This window comes from Halichondria panicea, chromosome 16 (genome assembly GCF_963675165.1).
Source record: "Halichondria panicea chromosome 16, odHalPani1.1, whole genome shotgun sequence".
Classification (NCBI taxonomy): Eukaryota; Metazoa; Porifera; class Demospongiae; order Suberitida; family Halichondriidae; genus Halichondria; species Halichondria panicea.
Genome location: NC_087392.1, coordinates 5,125,039 through 5,149,877, shown reverse-complemented (window position 1 = coordinate 5,149,877; position 24,839 = coordinate 5,125,039). Strand labels below are relative to the sequence as shown.

The window sequence follows — 24,839 nt, the reverse complement described above, 5'->3', positions numbered from 1 at the left end:
GCATTTACGTATGCGTTTCCAATCCCTCTCCTCTACTATCTATGGTCTCAGCCATACAACTAACTATAGCTATAATTATGTCCGTAGCTGGTAGCCTTTTGCTCCAAGATGAGGTCCAAAATGAAGGCTTTGTTCCTCCAAACTTTGTAGGTGTATTAGTACATGCTCTGAGAGTGCAGGTTTTGGGTACTTTAAGGGTTCCTTCATTAACTTAGCGTTAGCAGCACTATTGTACAGACTGATCATGACACAGCAGCTTTTCTGTAATATAATTAATCTTGAGAAAGTAAATCTTGCAAGTAGGATATCTACAGTCCACTTTGACTGGACGAGATGTTGCAAGGTGTATATGCAAGTCACAGCTCTGCATGTTTTCCTTCTGAATAATGTATAAACATCGCTTGCAATGCAGTACTGGCCTTGTTTATTCTTGGTGACCTAGCTTAGTAGCTTCATGTTATGTAGCTTTGGCACCTCCACTGAGGCATCAGCACCCGCGGTGCTTTCATTCATAAATCATTCGTCAATCCTTGACTTCAGCTCATTTTCTATTAGTAATGCAATTCGTTCATGTCAACAATTGCAAAATGAATGCAAACATTAATTTATTACCTCTTCTATAATCGACTCTAATGCTTTTTGAGCATGCAAAGCAGGCATTAGCACAGTGGAGCTTGCAATATTCATTTGTATTTGCAGTTAGATGAGTTTTTTAGAGGAGTTTTTGTGTATAATTAAGCCATGCACTGCTGATTTTGGGAAAATAGAATCGATCACTGTTTCAATTTCTTGATGGGGTCCAATAGGGCGTATGCATTACTACGATTTGTATCATTAGAACTTCCGGTCGAGGGGACTAGAGTAGGAAATGAATAGAGCTAAGTTATTAATGAATTCATATAGATGAAGTTGTAGTAACTTTATACCAGAAAAAGGCACTCTAGCCCAGTTGAAGTCCTGGCTTATTGAGAGAGGAGCTCCTATGAAAGGAAATAAGAGTGATCTAGTCAGTCGGTAAGTAAGTAAATACGCAGCTCTATAGAGTGCAATTATCAGACTAGATCTATCTAACTTTACAAATACTTTTCGCTTCACTGATTCATAGAGTAAACACTTGTATAGTATGGATGGACAAATGCTTCTACTAAAGAACCAGAAGTTACTGATCCTCCTGCACAGAAAAATGCCGATAGAGGCTGGATTCCTATTCTTCCTTTCTTCTCTCGAGATAAGGATTTAGACTACATTACATCATCTGTAATTGATCTGATTGGTTAAAAACAGTAGATTACATGGAAGCACAATCTACAAGAAGGTACTTATTCTACAGGAAATGGGCGCATATTCTACAGGAAGTGGACACATATTCTACAGGAAATGGACGCATATTTTACAGGAAGTGACAAATAATTTGCAGGAAGTTCTCAAAAGTTGGAATGAAATTTTTAGTGAAAGTGACAAGAAGATGACAAAAACATTACAAAAAACACAGAATGCAATAGTTTGTTCAGTCAATATCCATTTTTTCCATGTCCACTGTTGCTTTGTATTGCTTTTTCCAGTTGGGCATGGGCAAGGGGGGCCAGGAAGCATCAAAAACACTTTAGCAGTCGCTTGACACTTTCTATTGAGTTTTTTAAGGTTCCATGCCGGTCCAGTCTGCTCTATACCCCCCTCCACTCCACCACAGAGCTTCATTCTTCTTCTTGTAGTGTTGCAGTCAGTTCTAGCATAGTTCTAGGTTCTTTTTACTTGTCTGTTCTTTCCAGTATCTTCAAGAAGCGTTTCACAAGCTTTACTAAGTTTTACTGTAGTTTTTCATTGTTTTGAAGCTGTCTTCTTGTCTTTTTCTGTCAACTGGTGTCTCTCACAGCTCTCCAGCTCGTCCAGCTCGCACAAATTCAATTTCTGTTGCTACGCACCAAACCTGGCTTTTTATAACCACGCCTCGCGCATGCGCACTGAAGTCCAAGTTAGATAGACCACACCCACTCGTAGAATATGCGTCTTAGTAACCGCCTTGGTTACGGTTAGATTCCCTCGGCTTTGCGCCTCGGGCTAACCGCAACCGCGGAGGTTACATAGACGCATGATCTACTCTTAGGTGTAGTCTATCCTATACTTAGATGATCATGGATCTTCAACGGATCCACGGTTCACTATGAGCACAATCATGTCGTATTTTGTGACACGTTGTCTAAAGGACTCTCTACCAGCTGGAGACTTTAGTAAGTCAGCGGAGAATTTATTTAGATGTGGACACGTTCAAGACATTGAAGTAGCTACTATAGCTGACAAAGTGTATCTAAAATCAAAGTGTTTACCTGAGATGAGGAAGGATCGACTGTATTGTGTTTGTATGTGCTTAAATAGGAACAACTATGACATGTTGAGTGCTGAGTGTGGTTGTCCTGCTGGTTGTGGACCTTGTGGAAGCTGTAAGCATATTGGGGCACTCTCGTACGCACTGGCCGATTTTTTCAGAATTAAAGATGCACCTGAAAGTCTTACCTGTACAGACCAACTACAGCAGTGGCTTGTGGTCGAAAAGTGCATCCAATTCCTGTCGAAAAGTTAGGTGATCGTCGGCGTGAACTGTTACCTTCAAAGATTCGTGGAAAGGGTTCACAAATGGTTTATGATCCACGACCACAACACACTCGTGAAGTTGATAAGGTGGCACTGAAAGCTCTTCGTTGTGAGTTGCTATGCATCAACAAACCATGTGCTCTTCTAAATTTACTTGTTCCATCGTTTGACAAAATTGCTAATGACCACACGTACTGTTTGAAGTCTGGTTCTGTGAGATTGTGTGATGATAGTGTCACATTTTGTGATTCTGCTGATGTTCCAAAAGTGTTTGTCATTGAGAGAGTAACCGCAGAAGACATTTTAGACAAGCTCTCTGTTAGTAAGAAACAGCAGGAAGATTTAGAAATGAAAACTAGAGATCAAAGTTCTAGCACTTTATGGATTGCCGAAAGACAGAGCCGAATAACCGGGTCTAAATGTGGACGCATCCTTCAACAAGTAAAAAAAGACACCAGCACTTCTTCAGTGTACGATTTACTACAAGCCCTTCGTGCACATTCCGAAAGCGATTCGGTGGGGAACAGATCACGAGGAAAACGCTCACATTGAGTATGAGAATACATGCGAAGTAATGACCATGTAGGCTTACACACGAAGAAAGCAGGGTTTGTTGTTGATAGTGACAAATGTTGGCTAGGTGCGTCCCCTGATGCTTGGGTTTTTGATCTGTCAATTGATTGTACTCCTACTGGTATTGCGGAATTCAAATGTCCCTACAGTATGGCAGATAAAACGATTGGAAATGTGTAAAGAGAAGCGGTTTTACTTACAATTTGTGAATGGTATACCATCTCTTAAAAGGAATCACTCGTACTAACCACCAAGTCCAGCTACAGCTCTATGTTACACGATATATATACTGCCCAGTGGTGTGACTTTTGTGTTTATACCTCAAAAGGTGTTGTTGTTGAACGGATATCACCTGATGAGCATTGGCAAGAGGAATTTATTCCAAAGTTAGACACATACTTTTTTGATCATATTCTACCAGAATTAATTGACTCACAACATAAACCTAGTTATTACTTATGATCAATGCTGTTGCGACTATAATTAGTGTACATGCAGTACATCTAATTTTGTTTCTGTTTCTTATTCTACTTTCCATCAATGTTTAATACCGTGCATGTTTTAAACAGTGTAATGAAAATTAATGATCAAATCATTTTTTTAAGTAAAGGTGGCTGAAAATTAGATAGAGCACAACACACACAAAAATTCTATTTGCAATGTCAGTTAAAGATACAGGTAAACTCTTGTCAAAAATGTGAAAATTCTTGATTCTCTCCATGGCACGTTCCACATGAATTCTCAAAGATGCTATGCGTCAAGTAACTACTAGTTCTTTCTCTGAAAGTTGCTTTTTTCCTCTAAGAAATGGTGGAATGTTAAGACGTACACCCCTCAACAGAAGGTCTTCCTTGATCTACCATTACTGAATCTCCACTATCTAACAAGTCCAATATTCCACTCTCCCTCGTTAATGCCTTATCAGAAATACTTCCAGGAAACAAAGGCGAGACAAAAGTAATTGCTCCGTCAGGAGAGATCTCAACTAAAACCTTAAACATGTTATCATTCTTGTAATTAAAGAAAGTCATCTGTTGCAGTTCAGGTAGGTGAGGTTGTTCGATATATATTTTAGTAGCATCAATGATTAGTCGTGTTGTAGGGTACTGTTCTTTAAATTGTTTTGGCATATTTGCTCTCACAAGGTTTCTGAGGTTGTTCGATATATATTTCAGTAGCATCAATGATTACTCGTGTTGTAGGGTACTGTTCTTTAAATTGTTTTGGCATATTTGCTCTCACAAGGTTTCTTGAAGGCCACATAGGAATTTGTTTTAGTTTCAAGTAGAGGAAATTGATCCATGTGCAAGTAATTCTACTAACAGTAGATTAAGATACACTGAAGCGATCAGCAAGATCTTGCTCTAGCAGTCCAAGGCGAAGACGAACTAATGTCAAAAACATCTCTTCTATGGGTGGTAATGATCTTGGACGATAGCGCTTAGTTTCTTCTCCTGTTCGAACATGATTTTCTTCTTGTTTCTTAGAATAGATTAAGTCACTAGCTGCTAGTTCAAGAAACTGAAAGAATGCTTTAAGACATGAAGACGTATAGGAAACCCAGTATAGAACGCTACCTTCACATCATCATCTTTGATCGAAGAAAACCGAAATAGTTGCCGATTCATTTTTGTATCTAGTTCATGTACTTTGGCTTCCAGCTTAGCAACCATTTTTTTTCATTCTTAACAGCTCACCAGGTACTTCAACGTCAACCTCTTCCGTTTGTGTTGACACATTTTTTTCTTCCAATTCCAATTCATCTAAGCCTTCTTTTTGTAGGAGTAAACTGCGCTCTCTTGGTTCCTTTCTAGCCTTCTGAGCCCTTACAATTACTGGTAGAAGCAAACTGGGGACCTCATCTGAGTAGAGACGCCTGCCATGTGCGTTGACAAAGTGTTCACTGCAGACTTTGGTGTTGCTGTTGATCAACAGATTCTTTCGACAAACAACGTGAATCCACTTCTTGAGTAAAGACTTATTCTTTAGAGGTAGTCCAAAATAGGAAAGGTGAGACTCTCTATCAGACCTATTAGAGCAGTTTGTAACACAGCAAAAACGAACCATTTACATTAGATTTGTTACAAAAATGTGTTCTAGTTAACGCCCTGTCCCTTCGACCGGAAGTCTAATAATAGGAATTGTAGTAATGCATACGCCCTATTGTATAAGCAATAATTTACAGTTAGTGTAGTCTCTTATATAAGTCACTGCTGATTTGGGGAAATGTATAGTATTATATAGTAATGTACAAACTAATTAAGTTTATAGTTTATCAAACACATGCACGTACAACCCCAATTCATAACGTTTATTTTTCAAAAATTAATACTAACAATACAATCACTACACATGTTTCTGAGTTTTGATCTAGGCTACCTATAATTACTGTTTGTCTCAGCTCTCTAACAACTAGCTGCATGTAGTTATAATTGTCTGTATAGCTGTCCCATCACTCCTCCATGAGAGCCATAATAAGGTCCAAAAATGAAGGCGTTGATCTTCCAAAGCCCAAGGGTACATTGGTACATGTACTGAGAATGCTAGTGCAGGATGGGTGCACTTGAAGGGGGTCCCCACCACCAAACTTAATGCTAGAAGTGCGATACATGCCGACACAGCAGCTTAACTGTGGGATTAATTGTGCACTTTATAAATAATCTTGCATGCATGTATACAAAAAAGCGTGCTATATGCGACGGTTTTAGTGTGTCCACCGCACTTTTTTTCAATCATTTTTTACAGTGTACCAATGAAACACATCACCTTTTTCCAAGCATTGTTGCAAGTAGGATCTTCTCTACAGTCTTTGTTTTCACAAGTCTTCAGAAGTGGCCTAATTTCCTCAGAAAGTTTCATAGAAACATCTCTTAAATAGCAGTACTGGCCTTGCTCATTCTTGGTGCAAACTGTGTGTTAGTTTAAGGTTAACAATAGTTAATTATACATATATATATCCTACTATCTTTGAGAAGGGAGTAACCACATTGGGCAGTCAGGTAGCTGTCAACTTTCCGAGCACATTCTTCAGCCTTGCACATTCTCTTTAGATACTCATCACTGCCAAACTGTAGGGTTGTCATGTGATGCATTACTTGACATGTCTTGTAACCACATACAATGCATAGTAGTAGCTTACGTTCATCTTAAATACTCTAGCTGTCTCAACGAAACAAATTGGATCTGTCTTGATGAAATCTTTAGCTGCAGAATTATAGCACTCCATAATTGGTGAAAGCTTTGGTGGCTGACCAACAGCAGCAGCCACACACAAGAGGAGGGATAATCCAACAACTAGTTTCATCTTGTTTGTATTGTAGTAACTTCTTGATGGGGGTCCAATGTATATAAGCATTACAGGCAGTCTCTTATATAAGCCACTGCTGATTTTGGGAAATGTATATAGCATGATTGATATATTGTAAACTTGAAACTAATAATTGTTATTAGTTTATTCAACACACTCTCAATTCACTTTTCTGTTACAAAATGCTAAAAATATACAATCACTACTGTTTCTGAGTTTCTGATCTACACTATATGATTACCGTTTGTCTCAGTTCTCTAACTGAACAACTAACTCGCTATATTGTCCGTAGCTGCCCTTTTATCTATGAGAGACATAATGAGGTCCAATATATAGGGAAGGTTTTGCTCCTCCAAACTGTGTAGGTGTATTGGTACATGCTTTGAGAGTGTAGGTTGTGAGTACTTTAAATACCAATTCCTTCGCTCCCATCTTAGCGGTAGCACTGTTGTACACGCTGATACAGCAGCTTACACTGTAAAAACAAGTGGGTTGTTTCAACACTGACACGCGTGTCATTTGATTGTCCCTCCAAATGACATGCTACACGTATGTCAAATTGAAGGTGTGTCGATTTGACCCACTTCTAGCGGGTCATTTTGGCATGTGTTATTAATCATTCCAATTAACGCCATTTCAATAATAAACAATAATGACGAGTCTATAGTAACTGAAAATGAAACAGAAGTGTTTGCAAAACTTGCATGCATGCATCCATTCCATTATAAGTGTTTACTATACAGTCCTTTAGTCCTTTGAACTTGTACTAGTACTTCACACCTAAAATAATGGTGAAAAAAATATTATAAGTTGTGAACGCATTGTATGAAATTACATACCTATTTCGGACCAGTATTAAGATTCAGACAGCTAGCTCACTTGGAGGGTGGTTAGGAAGGCCTATACCTGCAGAAGAATAATTATGCTGATAAGCTACAATAATAGTACTCAAATTTGTGTAAATGCCTTGACAACGGCTAGAAAAAAGAAACAGACCGCAAAAATTAATGTTAGAGCAGTTTGAGGATAGTTAAGAGGGCCTACATGTAGAATAATAGTATACAAATCCAATGTGTGTATGTGTTGTGGTGGTAAAACTTGTATGTATTAATAGCTCAGTATAACAAATTAAAATTGATAGGAAACGTACCTTTGAGCCCTCTGTTTCGTACACTATCACAATCGAAGGAGTCTGCCATTGTTGAGAAAGGAGAATTACTGACTCATCAGCCAAAAAAACAAGTAGAGTCTATCAATTCTGCAATAATTACATATTAATAGTCTTTTTAATAGAGAATATAAACCTACCACTGAAAAACTGGGTAGTTTCAGAGTTGAGGGTGGTTCCAGCAGTTCAATTCTTTGAAGTGAACAGTTGTCTCGACTGTACTGTACTATACTTGGTTGAACTAACTAGCTAGCTACCATTTAAACAGTCTCACTCGTTGCTATGTCACATTTGTTGCCAGGGACATATGAAGTATGATTTTTACAAGTGATTGTGTTATCACTTGTAACAATCATGTTTATATGTAATGTACATAAGAAACGACACATGTGTAATGGGTCGTTTCATTCAATGGGTCAAAATGACATACTTTTAACTGTGATAAACCTTTCTAGAGGGTAAATAACACACTTTAAGCAGTTTGGCACATGTGTAACACGCTACACGCGTGCTATAATGGCACATCTCTTTTTACAGTGTAACTGTGGGATTTTATCTTGTACCGATGTTGTTTACTTTTCTCTCTATTGTAGGAGGCAAGCACAATAAGCAAGTCATTGTTTGAGTAAGTCAACTGTTGTTATCGCATGAATACCTAATCCATGCACCCAATATACATGCATATACAGTCGCCTTGGTCTAGTGTTATCATGTGACCCCACCCCTTGTTACGAGGACAGCCTCTCTGCTACCATCACCAGACACGTACTCGACACAGCTATGGGATACACTGCCCTACCACTCTTATCATCCGACATCATCACCGAGCTGGTTTCCAGGGCGACCACAATGGAGCCGATGCTAGAGGAGAGTGCAGAGTCCCTTCTCGAGAGTTTCTATGTTGGCAGTCGGAGAGTTCGAGGGTCAGATATGCCCAACACAGCACTGGATACTATGTGAGATGATTGCATGTGGTTGCTATATATTGTACGACCCTTTCACCCGCTTTAATTTAAGCAGAAATGCTATTCTAAATTTACCTTAAGTGTGCAGACTGGTGTACAGGTTGACTATGCATTTCAAGTGAGGTGAAAAGGGGATTATAATATCTCTTTTGTTGCTCTCTCTGTGTACAGGAAGGCTATGGCACTGTCCCATGCTAAGCTGAGACTTAGAAAAACGGTAAGCTACCTATATTAGAACCTATACAGTTATAATAGAGTAAATTACGATTTCCCCATGTGCAGGCTACACAAGACGATGCTCTGTTGGCTGTACTGTTTTATGAGGAGTGCTTGGTGGGCCGTTTCGGTGAGATATGTTATACGCTGTAGTTGCAGTTGAATACATGGCATTTAAGTTATGGCTTAAACAGGGGGGGGTAGTGGGTGTAGTTTCAACAGCCAATGTTAGTATGATATTGGGAAATACGTACCTTTCAAATGATGTGTTTAAAGGTGGGGTCCTTTTTCGGCCTAGGACCAATGGGCTATAAGATCTGTTAGGCCAAAATTGTTGATTTCATCTCCCAAATGTGAATTTTGATGACACCATTATATAGCTTTTTAAGTAAATCAATGAACGGAATGCAAGTTATGGCAGTTGAAAGAGTCTCCAAGTCATTGTATCAAAAAGTCAAAATAAACGTTAGATACTCGTTACAAGAACATGGTCATTTCTATATAGTATAGCTCTCTAGTTTGAGCTCTGTATAGAAGGTTAAGGAAGGGTACGCTGTTATTGATTATTAACCCGAGGCGCGTGGGCGGCCACGGGTTATAGTAGTCGTTTGGTTTGTTTGTTTGTTTGTGACAGGTGAATCTACTCACCTGGATGCCACAGCACTGCGTTTACAGCATGGATAGCCTTCATACAACAAGTTATTAATTTTAATAGTGACAGAATTTCATGTTAATTAATTAAACCTTCGTTGTCAAATAAAAACGAGCAAAAGCTAAGAAGCTTGTGACTGGGTCTGCTTACCTGGATGCTCTAGCACTGCGTTTACAGCATGGGTAGCCTCCACACAACAAGTCAGTACTTCTAATAGTGGCAGCTTTCGGTGTTAAAGCTTCGTTGTCTAATAAAAGCGAGCAAAATGTAGCTTCAACAGAACTTGCACATGCGTTACTTATAACTGAAGTGATCCTGTACCCGGTCCAGAAACAATGGAACAGGGTCACTAAAGTAGAAAGCTGTATATATCAGGAAGAATGGAACAGGGTCCCCAAAGTAGAAAGCTTGCTTTAGCTGACTGGGATCCATGCAGGACCTGGAGCCATACTTCTCTGAGACTCCAGGCTTCTTTGCTGTGATCCTAATCCACAGTGCATATATCTATAGTACTACTACCTGTTCTCAAATGTTTCAGCATGCCTCCAGTCTGGTTTAGTTTTATTGCTCCTGAGTTGCTGTGCAAGTCATGCATGATGATAACAACATCACTATATGCAGTCTTCTGGTTTCTTTATAATCATGTCACCAGCCGAGGGTTTGCACTTTAGTGCTCTAGTTGCTATATTTTGCGTACAGGTTACTCTGTGTTGAACGTGAGCCCCTCCCCTCACCTGATGGACTCTGGGGACAGTGGCTCCATTGGGGCAGAGGTGAACACTATACTTATACATGTGTACCTAGAAAGAATTATTATAGAATTGTGGTCGGTTTGTATTATTGTGACTTCAGTACTATAGTGTTAGCAAACAAGTAGAGCCCAAGCCAAGAAGTTATTATAATTTGTTTTTCCCATGACAGTTTGCTGGCTTCATGCGTGGACTACTGAAGAGAGTTGTGGAGTTTTGCAAGTGCTCTAACCCAACCGCCCTGCTAAGAGAAGAATGAATGTCTATCACTCTATTTCATCAAATCAATCATTATTACTAGTGTAATACCGTGTCCTTGTTAACATGCAGTCAATCCATCCATCTATACATGTATTGATCATCCATCAGCTAGATTTTTTAATCATGTTTTCATTGATGCGTTTTTAAGTACTGTCATCTCATTTGACTTTGAGTGCCCATAATTATACTGAAGCCAATTTTATTTTGTATGTATTTTGTAGCTCTATGAAAGGCCTATTTGTCATTTGGCATGCAAGCAAAAAAGCAAATAGAATTCGATCTAGATCTAGCAGAACTAATGCTACTCTATAATTGACCTCAAGAGACTGGGGTTTGGGTTGGTTAACCCAATCTTAAGGGCAAGGCTTGGGTATAGCGTAAGGCCTGAGGAGATATTGTGCTATGTATATAATTATAATGGAGGTAAGCTAGCTTAACACACAAACACACTCCGTATACCTCGCTTGCGCATGCGCACCGAGGCATAATAATATAGAAAGAGCATGCATGCAGCATGCATGCACTACCTCAAATAAGCAGTGTACGGCTGAAAGAGTCCCTATAGCTGAATCATCGATTATACAAAAAGGGTGTAAATCCATTTTTATTATACTTTTTGTATACTTGATTTTTACCACTAATTTTTTCAAGGCAAGGAATCACATATCTATAATTATCCCTTGAATTTTGACACTCTAAATGGAAGGAATTAGTTCTTTATGTAAAATACGCGTATGAAGTCTGTAGTCCAATCTATTATTATTATACAGGAACAGATGAAGTGCCATCCACCGACTGAAGCACATGATATCTTAGTCGATTTCCTCGATCATTCTTCTTCTTTATCCACAGGTATACCGCAATGCATGTGACCACTATACACACTAGGACAAGCAGTCCAACCAGCCCCATTGAAGTACCAACAGCAGTAGCAACTAAAGAATTCGATGATACTGTTTTGGTGCTATTGCAGTACGATCCCCTGTATACAAGTGTATTATTTGGGCAAGTAGTGACACATTCAAGCGTAGATACAATACGAAAATCTTTGCACACATCACACGCATTGGGACCATCTCCATAGCAACCTCTAGCACATGCTTTGTCACACACCTGAGGAATATTTGCTACAGCTTGAGGTGTACTGGACGTGCCATAAAGTGCAAAGTCCATATCAGACACACTAACATAACCACTGGAAGACTTGAACGTAACAGTCATTGTCCAAGTTCCGACCGGATTCTCCCCCCAATAGTGAACAGACATGAAGGGCCAAAGGTGGTAAGCATATCCTTCATCGTCAGAATTGACAAAATCATAATTTCTGTATGGAAGAAGAGTTGAAGTTGTTCCCTGTGGTGAAGTGAGTTCAATCATGATGTCCCCCCTGCGAGGATGAGGGTCTAGTAACCAGCGTTTCACCGAAGATCCATCTGTGGCTTCATACTTAATGAATGTAGAATAGTCCGCGATTGTGTATCTTCGTACATATTCTATTCTTAATGAAGCCGTCAAAACCACGTGCTCCAGGAAGTGAACACCTGAGGCCATGTTCAGTACCGTAAATTGCATCGTAAGAGGTTGTCCAAAGCGAGCACTTCTATATAAATGTGAAAATGCATAAAATAGTTATAATCTTGCGGCACACTTATCAGCCCCCCAAAACTGGTATACTATAGGTACGTACTTACCCATAGGTTTGGTGGCTTGTCAAGGTCTGGGAAATCTGTGGAGGAACAGTAATCCAATGTCTGGCTCGAGTTACAAATGCCTCAGCGTCAATAGCTCCAAAGCCAAACTTGTGACTGATTTTACGCCCTGCCCCGTTCATCGTCCATTCCCCATCAGTGAGAGGGTCAGTGTTGGATGTGTAAACTAGCAAGTACTGCACATCTCTCCACGTCAGTTCATGGCTACAAAATCATGCATTTGAACACTAGAGCCTGATAAATATAGCATGCATGTGTGTTTTCTATATCAAGCCAATTATCAGCCATAGCCGTATTTTCTATCAATATTCCATGCATGCATGCAAAGGAGTAGTAAGGTAACACACTTTGCCTGCAGTGCCAGAGTGATGACTCCTGATACTAGAGGTGCAGAAGCACTAGTGCCAGTAAAGTCGTCTGTACATTCCCCATTCAGAGTCGTGGTGTACTGCATAATTATATGTTACAGTTACGCACTTGTAATTATGTTATTATTACTCACAATTTGGTCGAAAGGGTCATAAGAGCCATCGTCTGAGAATGTTCTTGAGTTGAATGAATAAGTGACGGCCATCTTTCCAGCACACTGTTCATCATAGCCTGCTTGACCAGCGGTTTGATCTGCTGACCCCACTGCAATAGTGTAGATGCTGGAAGAATAGCCATCAGCAGCACAAGAATCATAGTTCCATCCACCATTCCCAGCAGCCCACACAAAAATGGAGCCCTTCCCATCACGACCCTATAGACAGAGTCAGACATTCTATACACATTATTTGGTGTGTAAGTGCTAAATAAATTACCCTTTTGACTGCATTTTTTAATGCATTTTCAAGCAGTATTCCTGGTTTTTCTACAATGAAACCCTTGTCATTTGGTCCCCAACTGTTGCTGTAAACTTGGATATAGTTGTTTTTATAGCCAAGAGAACTTGCTTCAATGGAGTCTGTCATGCTAGTAAAGTCAACCTTGAGACCTGTGTATAGACAAGAGAGAGAGAGAGAGAGAGAGAGAGACCAATTAATTTTGTGAAGCGTGCAAACTGTGTGCATGTACGTATATTGTCTTATTCAATCAGCATGACTTCTGTGGGAGGCCGGGGTTGCTCATTGAAAGTGCATGGCCTGCCCAAGTGGATCAATATGTCAGAACAAAGTAAAAATATTTACAATAGAGTAAGATTGGCGTTACTTTAGGGTTTAGTGTGGCTATAGCCTAAAGTCAAAGCCACGTGTTACATCTAGGCCCAACAGGTTCAATTACGCTTCTGAGCTTCTTACTTGCTTTTTAATCGAAGCTTTAACTGCCAAATTTAAAACTACTATCGTGTTGTGTTGAGGCTGTCCATGGTAGAAACACAGCACTATCGCACCCAGGTGAACAGACTCAAAATACACAGAACGACAGACAGACTGATCGACTACTATAACCCATACATGCCGCGCCTCGGGCTAATAATTACTAGGGGAATGCTGAGAGCATTGTGTGGGGCGAGCCTCCCTTAGAGAAGAGAAGTTGTAGTGAGTAGTAATCACTTGCTGTTTCCTAAAGGTCTCTCTAACTGCAATTCTCTCTTCCCTTTAATTCGAACCTTTTGACGACAGACGAGCTTCTGTCTCATTAGCTCCTACTTGTTGTCAAACTTCCCTTAGCCTTGCTAGCACATAGGAAACGCCATTGCCTGGCCCTCATTGCCTTATTTGCTGAGCTGTATCAGTTTCATCCAAGAATATTAATGCCTTGCTCATGTAATTGCTTGTAATACAAATGATCGTTAGCAATCGTCACGCTAAAATACAGCAATCGTCATGCTAAAAACTTAAACTGAGAGACAGACATGCAGACATGCAGACACCAGACAGATATCCGGTCGCTGAGCTCTCCTGCAGTATCGTCGCTACTATGCATGGGACGAACCTCAGGGCTCGCCCCAATAATACTGTAAAACAACTTTCAGTAATCTTAAAATACATGCACTCATGCATACTGTATAGGGACAGTTGCATGATTAAGAATGCATGGGTAACAATACTTACAGCCAAGATTGGAGTTATAGGCCACCCCCACTCCACACTGATTGTTATCTTTTGCCATGGCAATCTCTCCTCCACAGCTGGTTCCATGTCTGTCTGGCTCATCACCATAGTATGTGGTAGGAGTGGGGTCACTATCACCTTGTGCAAAGTCCCAACTAGCAGTGGAATCCTGAAAACAAAAATTAGACGTAGACGTTATTTTAGTATGCTTTCAAATTATTATTAGAATGGCCAAATAAACACCACCTGATTTAAGGATTGCCAAATGAATGTGTATTTTACTGAATAGCAACCATTGTTTTAAAAACCACAATATTCCCACGCGGCATTTCTTACGTAGTTCGGAGAAATGTCAGGGTGTGTTATCTCCAATCCTGCATGTGAGAGAAAACTTAATATCACTGGCTGGCAATGAGACTACTACAGCACAAACATGACAGCATTCTAGGCCTTGCCCAATTTATGCTAGCATAATTTTGAGACTAATAGGTGCGTGGAGCATTGAGCATTATGCCAGCCTAATAGTTAGCCTATTTTACCAAATTTTGGTAGAAAGTATTTATAGAAGCACTAAGCCTCAATAGCATGAGTAATGCTAATAGTTGACCTTTACACTTCTGAGCACATGGTCCACGTGCAGAGGAGGTACGACAGGCGTGCAGCTCAAGCAATTAGCCTTTGGCAATAATTATCTAAGATTTCTTTCACCAATATATAGTTCCTTAAAAGATTATGTTGATGTTGCAGTATAATTCTCGTTGATGATTTTTATTGAGACTCAATAAAATTAGGTAATAAATTAAAGAAATTAGGTAAAAACTAATTGGTACAATGCATGAGACTTGGAGACTTGACTAATAGGCAACATTTTGAGCATAATTGGGCAAGACCTAGTTGTGAGAGCTCCTATTTCACTATCCACATCAGTTCACTTGTGTAAACAGTTGTATGCCTGAGCTAACAGGACATCCTGCCATGGGGAATTCTAGCAATACCTAATAATTATAGATGTTCCAGGAATCTGCAATTCAACCTACATCGTGCAGAATACCTATTAGATATAATTACCCAAAAGCCTTAGGCACACTGAACTACGCAAGCTAAACGGAACCACAGTATAATTATGCAGACTGCTTTGTAGTAGACAATGCAGGCAGCGCACCTTGTACAATGTATAGTATAAATGATCAAGGCCCTTGACCACAATCTACTACCACGCCAATAATTATTTAGTTGATAAGATCTGATTCATGAGACTAGGGAACTACATGGAAACAGTGTCTTACTGTCATAAACCCCTCTACACTGTACATTAACTAATACATAACCATGTAATAACATCATACATGTTGGTATTATTGCACTCAAGAATCAGTCGCGCGCCTGGTATACTTCTTAAATAATACATGTATATATATAAGCGGTTCAAACTCGTATATCATGCATTGCCACATTTTCCTGACCTTGGGTTGTTAGAGCCTATATATTACTATCCCCAGATGCTATCAACCCACCATCATCCATGATAGACACGACCACACCACTCCCAGTGATTCCTTGCAGCCAGACAGGCTCCACGTTAATATCCAGCCCCTTTCTACCGCTAGTTTGACCACGGTTGACCTGGGAGTGTTATATAGGAGTGTATGGGGTTGACCACCTGGGTGTATTAGGAATGCATGAATAATCCCCCAAAGCCCTTAAGTATACACACCCCAATCTCTGTAGAATAATAAGGTCTATGGACACTATGTACAATTAAGCGTACTATAATTATTATCGGCATAATTAAACTGATCAGTCTGCTCACTGCATGTATACTATTAATTGTATTGAGTGTGTGCATGCATGTGATCTATATATATGCTAACATCTCACCAAAGACCATTGTTTGCTGAAATTTGGATCGCTTGGATAACTGTAGTCTTTCTTGAATCTTTTTCTTGCTATTTGCTGCTGTACAGAGCCCACCTAAATCAAGGAAGACAAAATAATGAATAACCATACATAATACATGAGTGACTAGACATTAGTTGTTGTTTTTTACGTTTGGCTCATTTGAAAGTGCTTGTGAAATGTGATTTTTCTGACCAGTACCAGTCAAGTGTAGATTTCCCCTTTGATCGGTTTCAGGTAACTTGAATGCGAAGTAGTCATCAAGGTTGCCTACCTACAGTGTAAAGAGAACAGGAACACTTTAAAGGTATCTATCTGGTGCACCTTTTTGGATACAATCTAGCTAGACAGGAAGTGAGGTTAACCATTAAATAAACACTGTGCGAAATACAAGGGAGCTCAATGGAGTACATAAATATATGACTTGTAGCTTACAGAATATTCATTGCTGCATGCATGTAACACAACAATTATCTTTTAATAGACACACTGTGTGAACAATGGAGTAACATAACTTGTAGCTTAGCAATGCATGGTACAGAATATTTATTCCTGCATGTAATCAGTATATGTAACAACACATGCCACTCAGTATTACAAGAATGCAAAAAACTAATTATTCCGCACAAAGGATACGGTATATAAAGTTGTCTGTTCCACCTGTAACTGCTCAACGGTTGTATGCACCAAAAACTACCAGCTTCTTTCTAGCCACGTTCTCTTATTTTGATTTGTGGATTTGCTAACTAAGCTTTGTTGTCCATAATGGCTAGTGTGAAGGCTGTTGCAGTCTCTTCAGAACCGTTCCTAGCATCATCTGCTCGCACAAGTTTCTATTTAAGTTGTGAGTTAGCCTTACACTAAAGCGTTGCCTGTATCATTTGTTAGCTACGAGAGTCAGAAAAGAGCTGCAAGCTGTGCTGCCAGAAGCTGCAGCAGCCATTGCGAACTTTAACCTTTTGCAGACGCACCCCTTTTTCTGCGCATGCGCATTCAAGCCCAGGCCCCTTTTTAACATTCCGTCCTTTTTATGCTCCCCTTCTATAACTGTGACTCTTGATTAATGTGTGGAAGTTCAATTTATTTCGTAACATAACATTGTAACAATCTATACTTTTTGAGCGAAGCAAACATGCCGAGAGGCATTAGCACAAGGGAACCTGCTCATTTACCCAGTTTTAAAAACTTCAGGTGTCACAAAGTCAATGCAGTTGTCATGCTACATCCCCCTACTTTGCATGAGGGGTCGCCTAAAATCGAATACTTAAAGTACACCCCGGCTGAGTGTGCTGTGTAATAAATCTAGCAATAAGTGGACACTCATAAGTGCATATACATTGTACACTCCGATAGCAAATAGATCTACTCCACGTACCTGTCCCTGGTTGATAAGACCATGTTTTGCTGCAAGTGTGTGAGCTTCAAGTGTGAGCTGTGATTGCGGTAGCAGCAGCTGTACCACCCAGGTGTCAGTGTATTGCTCAGTGGGAACAGACTCGTCAAACAGTGCTGTCCTGCTCCTGGTTGATGCTGATGTGACTGAAACTATAGCAGCCCATGTCAGCACATGTTTCATTCTTTGCAGAAAATCAAACGGCATGCCTGGGGTTGTTCAGATCATTCACACTCGTAGCTACTCATTTGCAGCAGAACTGTACTGGGCCCATGGCCCAGGTGATGAATTCATTAACATTCTTTCAGACAACTGCACGGGGAACTTTTAGAAGCCGTGAATGTACTCTAAATTGACCTCTCTGAGGAGGTCCGACAGGCGCGGTGCAGCTCAAGCAATTAGCCTCTGATCTCAGAGTCTCAGCAAACATATGACATGGGCGGTGCGTGGGCGGATAATTACTGAGCTGCACCGCGCCTGTACGTAGACTACCTCCTCTGAGTATAGTTTATAGTATGGTGTACCATGATGTGCTCTGACACTAAGGAATATCCATTGAAACTCTCAGGATACTCCAGGGTACAATCCATGCATGTACCCTGCTAGGGTGCGTACATTGGCTGTAGTCATGCAGGGTTAGCTTTTTTATAGATCACTACTGTGACACTAGGATCACATTGTGAAGATTATTCTTCAGTATCCAATCAAAACTACCGGACCACATTGGAACTGGGTTGTGTGAAGTTGTAGATGTGGTTTGTTAAGTGCAAGCACACCCACACAAAATGTGTGCATGGCAGGATCAAAGAGTGTTTACTACTACTACTCAGTTGTAAATGGGTTGGATAACAGCAATACTTGTTGCCCAGTGAGTGGGCAGATCAAAGCAATCCAGTGCTCAGTATATGGCATGATGCATCACAACCCATGGTACAACTATTACTTGTACAGTTATACGTTGTTATACATGCAGTATGGTTTATTTATGTGCATTTCAAGTGAGAGGAAAGTTTTAATAATCCCTTTTCTTGATCTCTCTGTGTATACTACAGGAAGGCTATGGCACTGTCCCATGCTAAGCTGAGACTTAGTAAGCTACCTATACAGTACTGTTATATTACATGTAGATATGATTTTCCCCATGTGCAGGCTATACAAGACGATGCTCTGTTGGCTGTACTGTTTTATGAGGAGTGCTTGGTGGGCCGTTTCAGTGAGACTTTATACGCTGTATTGTAGATCAGTTGAATACAGAATACATGCATGGGATTTAAGTTATGGTTTAAACACACAGGAGGGTGTAGTTTTAACAGCCATAACTTTAGTATTAAAATATTGATACTATTTCAAAATCTTAAAATACTTACCTTTCATGATACGTGTTTAAATCCAAAATTTGGTGGGGGTTATAATTAATTTTGTCATTTTTCGGCCTTGGACCATGGGCTATAAGATCTAGATCTATCAGGCCAATATTAGTAATCCCAAATGTGAACTTTGTTTGACACCATTTAAAAGGTCTCTTTATTAAGTTATGGCAACTGAAAGAGTCCCCGAACCATTGATTACAAGCGTCAGGAGTGCATTCCTGAAAACGTCCATGCATAATTATAAATGTTGATATACTCATTACAAAAAAATGGTCATTTCTATAGTATATATATAAAGCTCTCTAGTTTGAGCTCTGTGGAAGGAAGGGTATATTACGCTATTTTGATACAGGTTACTCTGTGTTGAACGTGAGCCCCTTCCCTCACCTGATGGACTCCGGGGACAGTGGCTTCATTGGGGCAGAGGTGTATATATACTCATAATCTAGAAAGCATTATAGAACTGTGGTCGACTTGTATAATTGCATAAAGACTCCAACTATATTATAGTGTTAGCAAACCGGTAAAACCCATGCAAGCCAAGAATTATATTTATTTCCATGATGGTTTGCTGGCTTCATGCGTGGACTACTGAAGAGAGTTGTGGAGTTATGCAAGTGCTCTAACCCAACCGCCCTGCTCAGAGAAGAATAATTATCTTGTGACTTATTATCTACGTGTAACACTCTATTTTCATAGATCAAATCAATCACAATTATACCTGTATACCATACATGCTGTCAGTCCAATTATAAGTTGATCAGCTAGATTTTTTATTTTCGTTTTTATTGATGCGTTTTTGAGTACTGCGTGTCATCTCAATCGATTTTTGATATAACTGAAGCCAATTTTATTTTGTAGCTCTTTTAAAAGCCTATTAATTTTGTCCTGGCATACAATTTTAAAAGCAAAAACCAAAAAGCAGAAATAACGCTACTCTAATTGACCTCAAGTGTATATAGAATTAAACCAAAGAGCACCTCAATTAAGTTGAGTACATGACTGCATGAAAGACTGATTCCCTGGTTATAAACGAATGGGGGAGGGGTTTAGTTCCATTTTTATACTTTGTGTCACTTTAATAATTATATACTTTTGACCATTAATTTTTCTTCAAGGAATGCTTTGAATTTGGACACTCTAATCTAAATCATAAATGGAAGCTAGGTTTATAGTTCTGCGTAGAGTCTGTACATTTTATTACGGTGGCCCTGAGTGCTACTCCAGTTGGTAGTTGGCAGTTGGCAGTTGGGAGTTCGCAGTTGGCAGTTGGTAGTTGGCAGTTGGCAGTTGGTAGTTGGTAGTTGGCAGTTGGCAGTTGGTAGTTGGTAGTTCGCAGTTGGGAGTTGGCAGTTGTAGTTCGCAGTTGGCAGTTGGTAGTTGGTAGTTGGCAGTTGGCAGTTGGTAGTTGGTAGTTCGCAGTTGGGAGTTGGCAGTTGTAGTTCGCAGTTGGCAGTTGGTAGTTGGTAGTTGGCAGTTGGCAGTTGGTAGTTGGTAGTTCGCAGTTGGGAGTTGGCAGTTGGTATATAGCTCGTGACCTTTAAACTTTGCAGTTAGCAAATGTTGTACATAGATATATCTTTGCACTGCCTCTAATCTTTTAACCATAACTTTAAATAGCCTCAATAGAATCTAAAAGTGCCATGCAAAACCTGTTTCTATAATTCCCCCCTCCCTGCTGGGATCTGGTACATGAGGATTAGACTTGAAATGATCTCCCTACCTAGATGTGTACATATAAGATTTAATATTGCTGTCTTAGGCCAGCTAGATATCTGTGCCAGTATCATAATTTAAAAGCAGGCTAATTATTGTTGCAAAGTTTAAAGGTTACGAACTGCCAACTTCCAACTCCCAACTACCAACTACCAACTCCCAACTGCCAACTCCCAACTGCCAACTGCCAACTCCCAACTGCCAACTGCCAACTACGTGTTTGAACTATCAAGTAGCAACTGCGAACTACCAACTACGCATTTGAACTATCAAGTAGCAACTGCGAACTACCAACTACGCATTTGAACTATCAAGTATGAACTACCAACTAGAGTAGCGCTCAGGGCCACCATATTTTATAGTCCTATTATACAGGAAAAGATGAAGTGTCATCCACCGACTGAAGCACGTGATATCTTAGTCGAATTCATCGTTCATTCTTTTTCTTTCTCCACTTGTATACCACAATGCATGTGACCACTATACACACAATTAGGGCAAGCAGTCCAAGCAGTCTCATTGAAGTGCCGATAGCTTGATTCCGATGCTGTTATGTCGTCACCCATTAAAGTAGTACCAATAGCATTAGTAACTACAGAATCTGTTTTGGTATACCATTGCAGTACGATCCCCTGTATACAAACATATTAAGTAGTGACACATTCCAGCGTAGATACAATACGAAATCTTTGCACACATCACACGCATTGGGACCGTCTCCATAGCAACCTCTAGCACATGCTTTGTCACACCTGAGGAATATTTGCTACAGCTTGAGGTGTACTGCATGGACGTGAGTGCAAGGTCCACATTAAACACACTAATATAACCACTGGAAGACTTGAACGTAACAGTCATTGTCCAGGTTCCGACCGGATTCTCCCCCCAATAGTGAACAGACATGAAGGGCCAAAGGTGGTAAGCATATCCTTCATCGTCAGAATTGACAAAATCATATGGAAGAAGAGTTGAAGTTGTTCCCTGTGGTGAAATGAGCTCAATCATGATGTCCCCCCTGCGAAGGTGAGGGTCTTGTAACCAGCGTTTCACTGAAGCTCCATCTGTGGCTTCATACCTAATGAACCTATAATAGTCCGTGATTGTGTATCTTCGTACATATTCTGAAGCCGTAAAAACCACATGCTCCAGGAACTGAATGCCTGAGGTCGTGTTCGATACTATAAATTGCATTGTAAGAGGTTGTCCAAAGCGAGCACTACTTCTAAATGTGAAAGTGAATAAAATAGTGAGTATAATCATTGCTTTATTGCTGCACACTTATCAGCCCACAAAAATCGGGTACGTATAGGCTTACCCGTAGGTTTGGCGGCTTGTCAAGGTCTGGGAAATCTGTGGAGGAACAGTGATCCAATTTCTGGCAATGGAACCCTTGTCACCTGGTCCCAAACTGCTGCTGTGTATTAAACTTGGATACAGTTGTTTTTATAGCTATATTGTAAAAAATGAAGTGTGCTAAGCACACTAAAATATCGTGTATTGCATGCATGCACACTTTTAGTTGACAGTGTAAGAGAACTTGCTTCAATGGAGTCTGTCACGCTAGCAAGGTCAACCTTAAGACCTGTGTATACAAAAGAGAGAGAGACCAATTAATTGAGCATGCATGCATGCAAAAGACCCTGCAGTCTAGCACGAGCCAACATGTGTGCATGTATATATATACATAGTCTTATGAATTTTGTGGGAGGCCAGATTGCTCATTGAAAGTGCATGGCCTGCCCAAGTGGATCAACGTCAGTTTATGTTGACCATAATTATATAGTAAAAATAGTGTTTAAACGTACTTTTAGTGTATATAGCGGTAATTTTCGTGGGGAAAATATTCGTGGTATTCGTGGTTGAAGGTCTGACCACGAATATTTTACCCACAAATGAAGCGACCTTGCCTACCTTTACCTACATTGCAAGCAGCAACCACGAAAATATTACCCACGAAATGTCTCAATATTGCTGAACCACGAATATTTTGTCCCCCGAAAATTACCCGCTATACGGTACATGCACTCATGCATGCATGTCTATACTGTACAGTCAAATTTAGGGACAGTTGAATCAATTTTAAGGATGGGTACAATACTTACAGCCAAGATTGGAGTTATATAGGCCACCCCCACTCCACACTGATTGTTATCTTTTGCCATGGCAATCTCTCCTCGAGGGTGCATGTATATAAATCCATTTTATACTTTGTACTTTAATTTGACCATTAATTTTTTTCTTCTCAACATGTTCTTTTTAAAATTAGGCACGAAATCACATATCTATCTTGAATTTAGGTACTCTAAATCATATAAATGCATGGAAGGATTATACATTAATTAGTTCTACACGTATAAAGTCTGTAAAATGTTTAGTCCAATCTTATACAGGAACAGATGAAGTGTCATCCTTCGATTGAAGCACATGATATCTTAGTCGATTTCCCTGTTCATTCTTCTTCTTTCTCCACATGTATACCGCAATGCATGTGACCACCATACACACTAGGACAAGAAGTCCGACCAGCCCCATTGAAGTACCAACAGCAATAGCAACATTTACTAAAGAATTTGAAGATACCGTTATGTTTTTAGAAGTAATAGCAACTAAAGGTAATACTGTTTTGGTACCATTGCAGTACGATCCCCTGTATACAAGCATATTATTCGGGCAAGTAGTGACACATTCCAGCGTAGATACAATACGAAAATCTTTGCACACATCGCACGCATTGGGACCGTCTCCATAGCAACCTCTAGCACATGCTTCGTCACACACCATCGGAATATTTGCTACAGCTTGAGGTGTACTGGACGTGCCATAAAGTGCAAGGTCCACATCAGACACGCTAACATAACCACTGGAAGACTTGAACGTAACAGTCATTGTCCAGGTTCCGACTGGATTCTCCCCCCAATAGTGAACAGACATGAAGGGCCAAAGGTGGTAAGCATATCCTTCATCGTCAGAATTGACAAAATCATAATTTCTGTATGGAAGAAGAGTTGAAGTTGTTCCCTGTGGTGAAGTGAGTTCAATCATGATGTCCCCCCTGCGAGGATGAGGGTCTAGCAACCAGCGTTTCACTGAAGCGTCATCTATGGCTTCATACGTAATGAACGTATAATAGTCCGTGATTGTGTATCTTCGTACATATTCTATTCTTAATGAAGCCGTCAAAACCACGTGCTCCAGGAAGTGAACACCTGAGGCCGTGTTCGGTACTGTAAATTGCATTGTAAAAGGTTGTCCAAAGCGAGCACTTCTAAATGTGAAAGTGCATAAAACAGTTATAATAATTATTGCTTGCTGCACACTTATCAGCCCACAAAAATGGTATACTTTAGATCATGTTTGCCATAAATACTGTAATTTGATTGGCTAAAGGAAGTGTTCTATCCAACTTAGAAAATCATGTACTTCACTTAGAAAATCATGTAGCAAAGATTAGATAAGAACATTCAAATCTGATTGGCTAAATACTCATGGTTGCTATGATCTAAAATGCTTAGACACTGTTTAGGAAGTTTCCACATGATTTAGAAGTCCTCAGGGCTAGTAGAACCTTCACTGCGTTCGGGATACTAAAACCAGCCCTTTGGGCTTCTAAATCATGTAGAAACTTCCTAAACAGTGTCTAACTATTATATAGGTATGTAGGCTTACCCATAGGTTTGGTGGCTTGTCAAGGTCTGGGAAATCTGTGGAGGAACAGTAATCCAATTTCTGGATCGAGTTACAAATGCCTCAGCGTCAATAGCTCCAAAGCCAAACTTGTGACTGATTTTACGCCCTGCCCCGTTCATCGTCCATTCCCCATCAGTGAGAGGGTCAGTGTTGGATGTGTAAACTAGCAAGTACTGCACATCTCTCCACGTCAGTTCATGGCTACAAAATCATGCATTTGAACACTAGAGCATGATAAATATAGCATGCATGTGTGTTTTCTATATCAAACCAATTATCAGCCATAGCCGTATTTTCTATCAATATTTCCATGCATGCATGCATGCAAAGGAGTAGTAAGGTAACACACTTTGCCTGCAGTGCCAGAGTGATGACTCCTGATACTAGAGGTGCAGAAGCACTAGTGCCAGTAAAGCCGTCCGTACATTCCCCATTCAGAGTCGTGGTGTACTGCATAATTATATGGTACAGTTACGTACTTGTAATTATGTTATTATTACTCACAATTTGGTCGAAAGGGTCATAAGAGCCATCGTCTGAGAATGTTCTTGA

General features: G+C 40.0%; 3 protein-coding genes and 1 long non-coding RNA gene across 6 annotated transcripts in view; 2 read left to right on the top strand and 2 right to left on the bottom strand.

Annotated features, from left to right (window-relative positions):
* LOC135349486 (minichromosome maintenance domain-containing protein 2-like) overlaps positions 1 to 10,682 on the top strand; it is a 15,523-nt gene extending 4,841 nt beyond the window's left edge. Inside the window, exons 13-18 of the mRNA XM_064548011.1 lie at positions 8,231 to 8,262; positions 8,327 to 8,593; positions 8,774 to 8,819; positions 8,885 to 8,948; positions 10,170 to 10,243; positions 10,392 to 10,682. Of these exons, the coding sequence (XP_064404081.1) occupies positions 8,231 to 8,262; positions 8,327 to 8,593; positions 8,774 to 8,819; positions 8,885 to 8,948; positions 10,170 to 10,243; positions 10,392 to 10,478 (570 nt within the window). The 3' untranslated portion in view covers positions 10,479 to 10,682. The remainder of the gene's footprint in view (positions 1 to 8,230; positions 8,263 to 8,326; positions 8,594 to 8,773; positions 8,820 to 8,884; positions 8,949 to 10,169; positions 10,244 to 10,391) is intronic.
* LOC135349482 (proprotein convertase subtilisin/kexin type 4-like) overlaps positions 5,460 to 24,839 on the bottom strand; it is a 23,758-nt gene continuing 4,378 nt past the window's right edge. The window contains exons 1-15 of one of the 3 annotated variants that reach the window (XM_064548002.1): positions 17,497 to 17,832; positions 16,273 to 16,395; positions 16,104 to 16,196; positions 15,740 to 15,848; positions 14,562 to 14,599; positions 14,226 to 14,394; positions 12,993 to 13,165; positions 12,692 to 12,931; positions 12,537 to 12,637; positions 12,172 to 12,393; positions 9,621 to 12,080; positions 6,302 to 6,545; positions 6,125 to 6,230; positions 5,929 to 6,071; positions 5,460 to 5,791 (exon numbers count right to left, since the gene is read on the bottom strand). In XM_064548002.1, the coding sequence (XP_064404072.1) occupies positions 11,243 to 12,080; positions 12,172 to 12,393; positions 12,537 to 12,637; positions 12,692 to 12,931; positions 12,993 to 13,165; positions 14,226 to 14,394; positions 14,562 to 14,599; positions 15,740 to 15,848; positions 16,104 to 16,196; positions 16,273 to 16,395; positions 17,497 to 17,721 (2,331 nt within the window). In that variant the 5' untranslated portion in view covers positions 17,722 to 17,832 and the 3' untranslated portion in view covers positions 5,460 to 5,791; positions 5,929 to 6,071; positions 6,125 to 6,230; positions 6,302 to 6,545; positions 9,621 to 11,242. Of the gene's footprint in view, positions 5,792 to 5,928; positions 6,072 to 6,124; positions 6,231 to 6,301; positions 6,546 to 9,620; positions 12,081 to 12,171; positions 12,394 to 12,536; positions 12,638 to 12,691; positions 12,932 to 12,992; positions 13,166 to 14,225; positions 14,395 to 14,561; positions 14,600 to 15,739; positions 15,849 to 16,103; positions 16,197 to 16,272; positions 16,396 to 17,496; positions 17,833 to 24,839 lie in introns of those variants that run through there. The other 2 variants (XM_064548003.1, XM_064548004.1) reach the window with 2 other exon arrangements.
* On the top strand, positions 18,016 to 19,777 carry LOC135349503 (uncharacterized). The gene is made up of 3 exons (XR_010398924.1): positions 18,016 to 18,604; positions 18,664 to 19,310; positions 19,395 to 19,777. It is a non-coding gene; the product is annotated as an uncharacterized LOC135349503 (long non-coding RNA).
* Positions 22,854 to 24,839, bottom strand: part of LOC135349480 (neuroendocrine convertase 2-like) — a 22,456-nt gene continuing 20,470 nt past the window's right edge. The window contains exon 11 of the mRNA XM_064547999.1: positions 22,854 to 23,865. Coding sequence (XP_064404069.1) covers positions 22,983 to 23,865 — 883 coding nt within the window. The 3' untranslated portion in view covers positions 22,854 to 22,982. The remainder of the gene's footprint in view (positions 23,866 to 24,839) is intronic.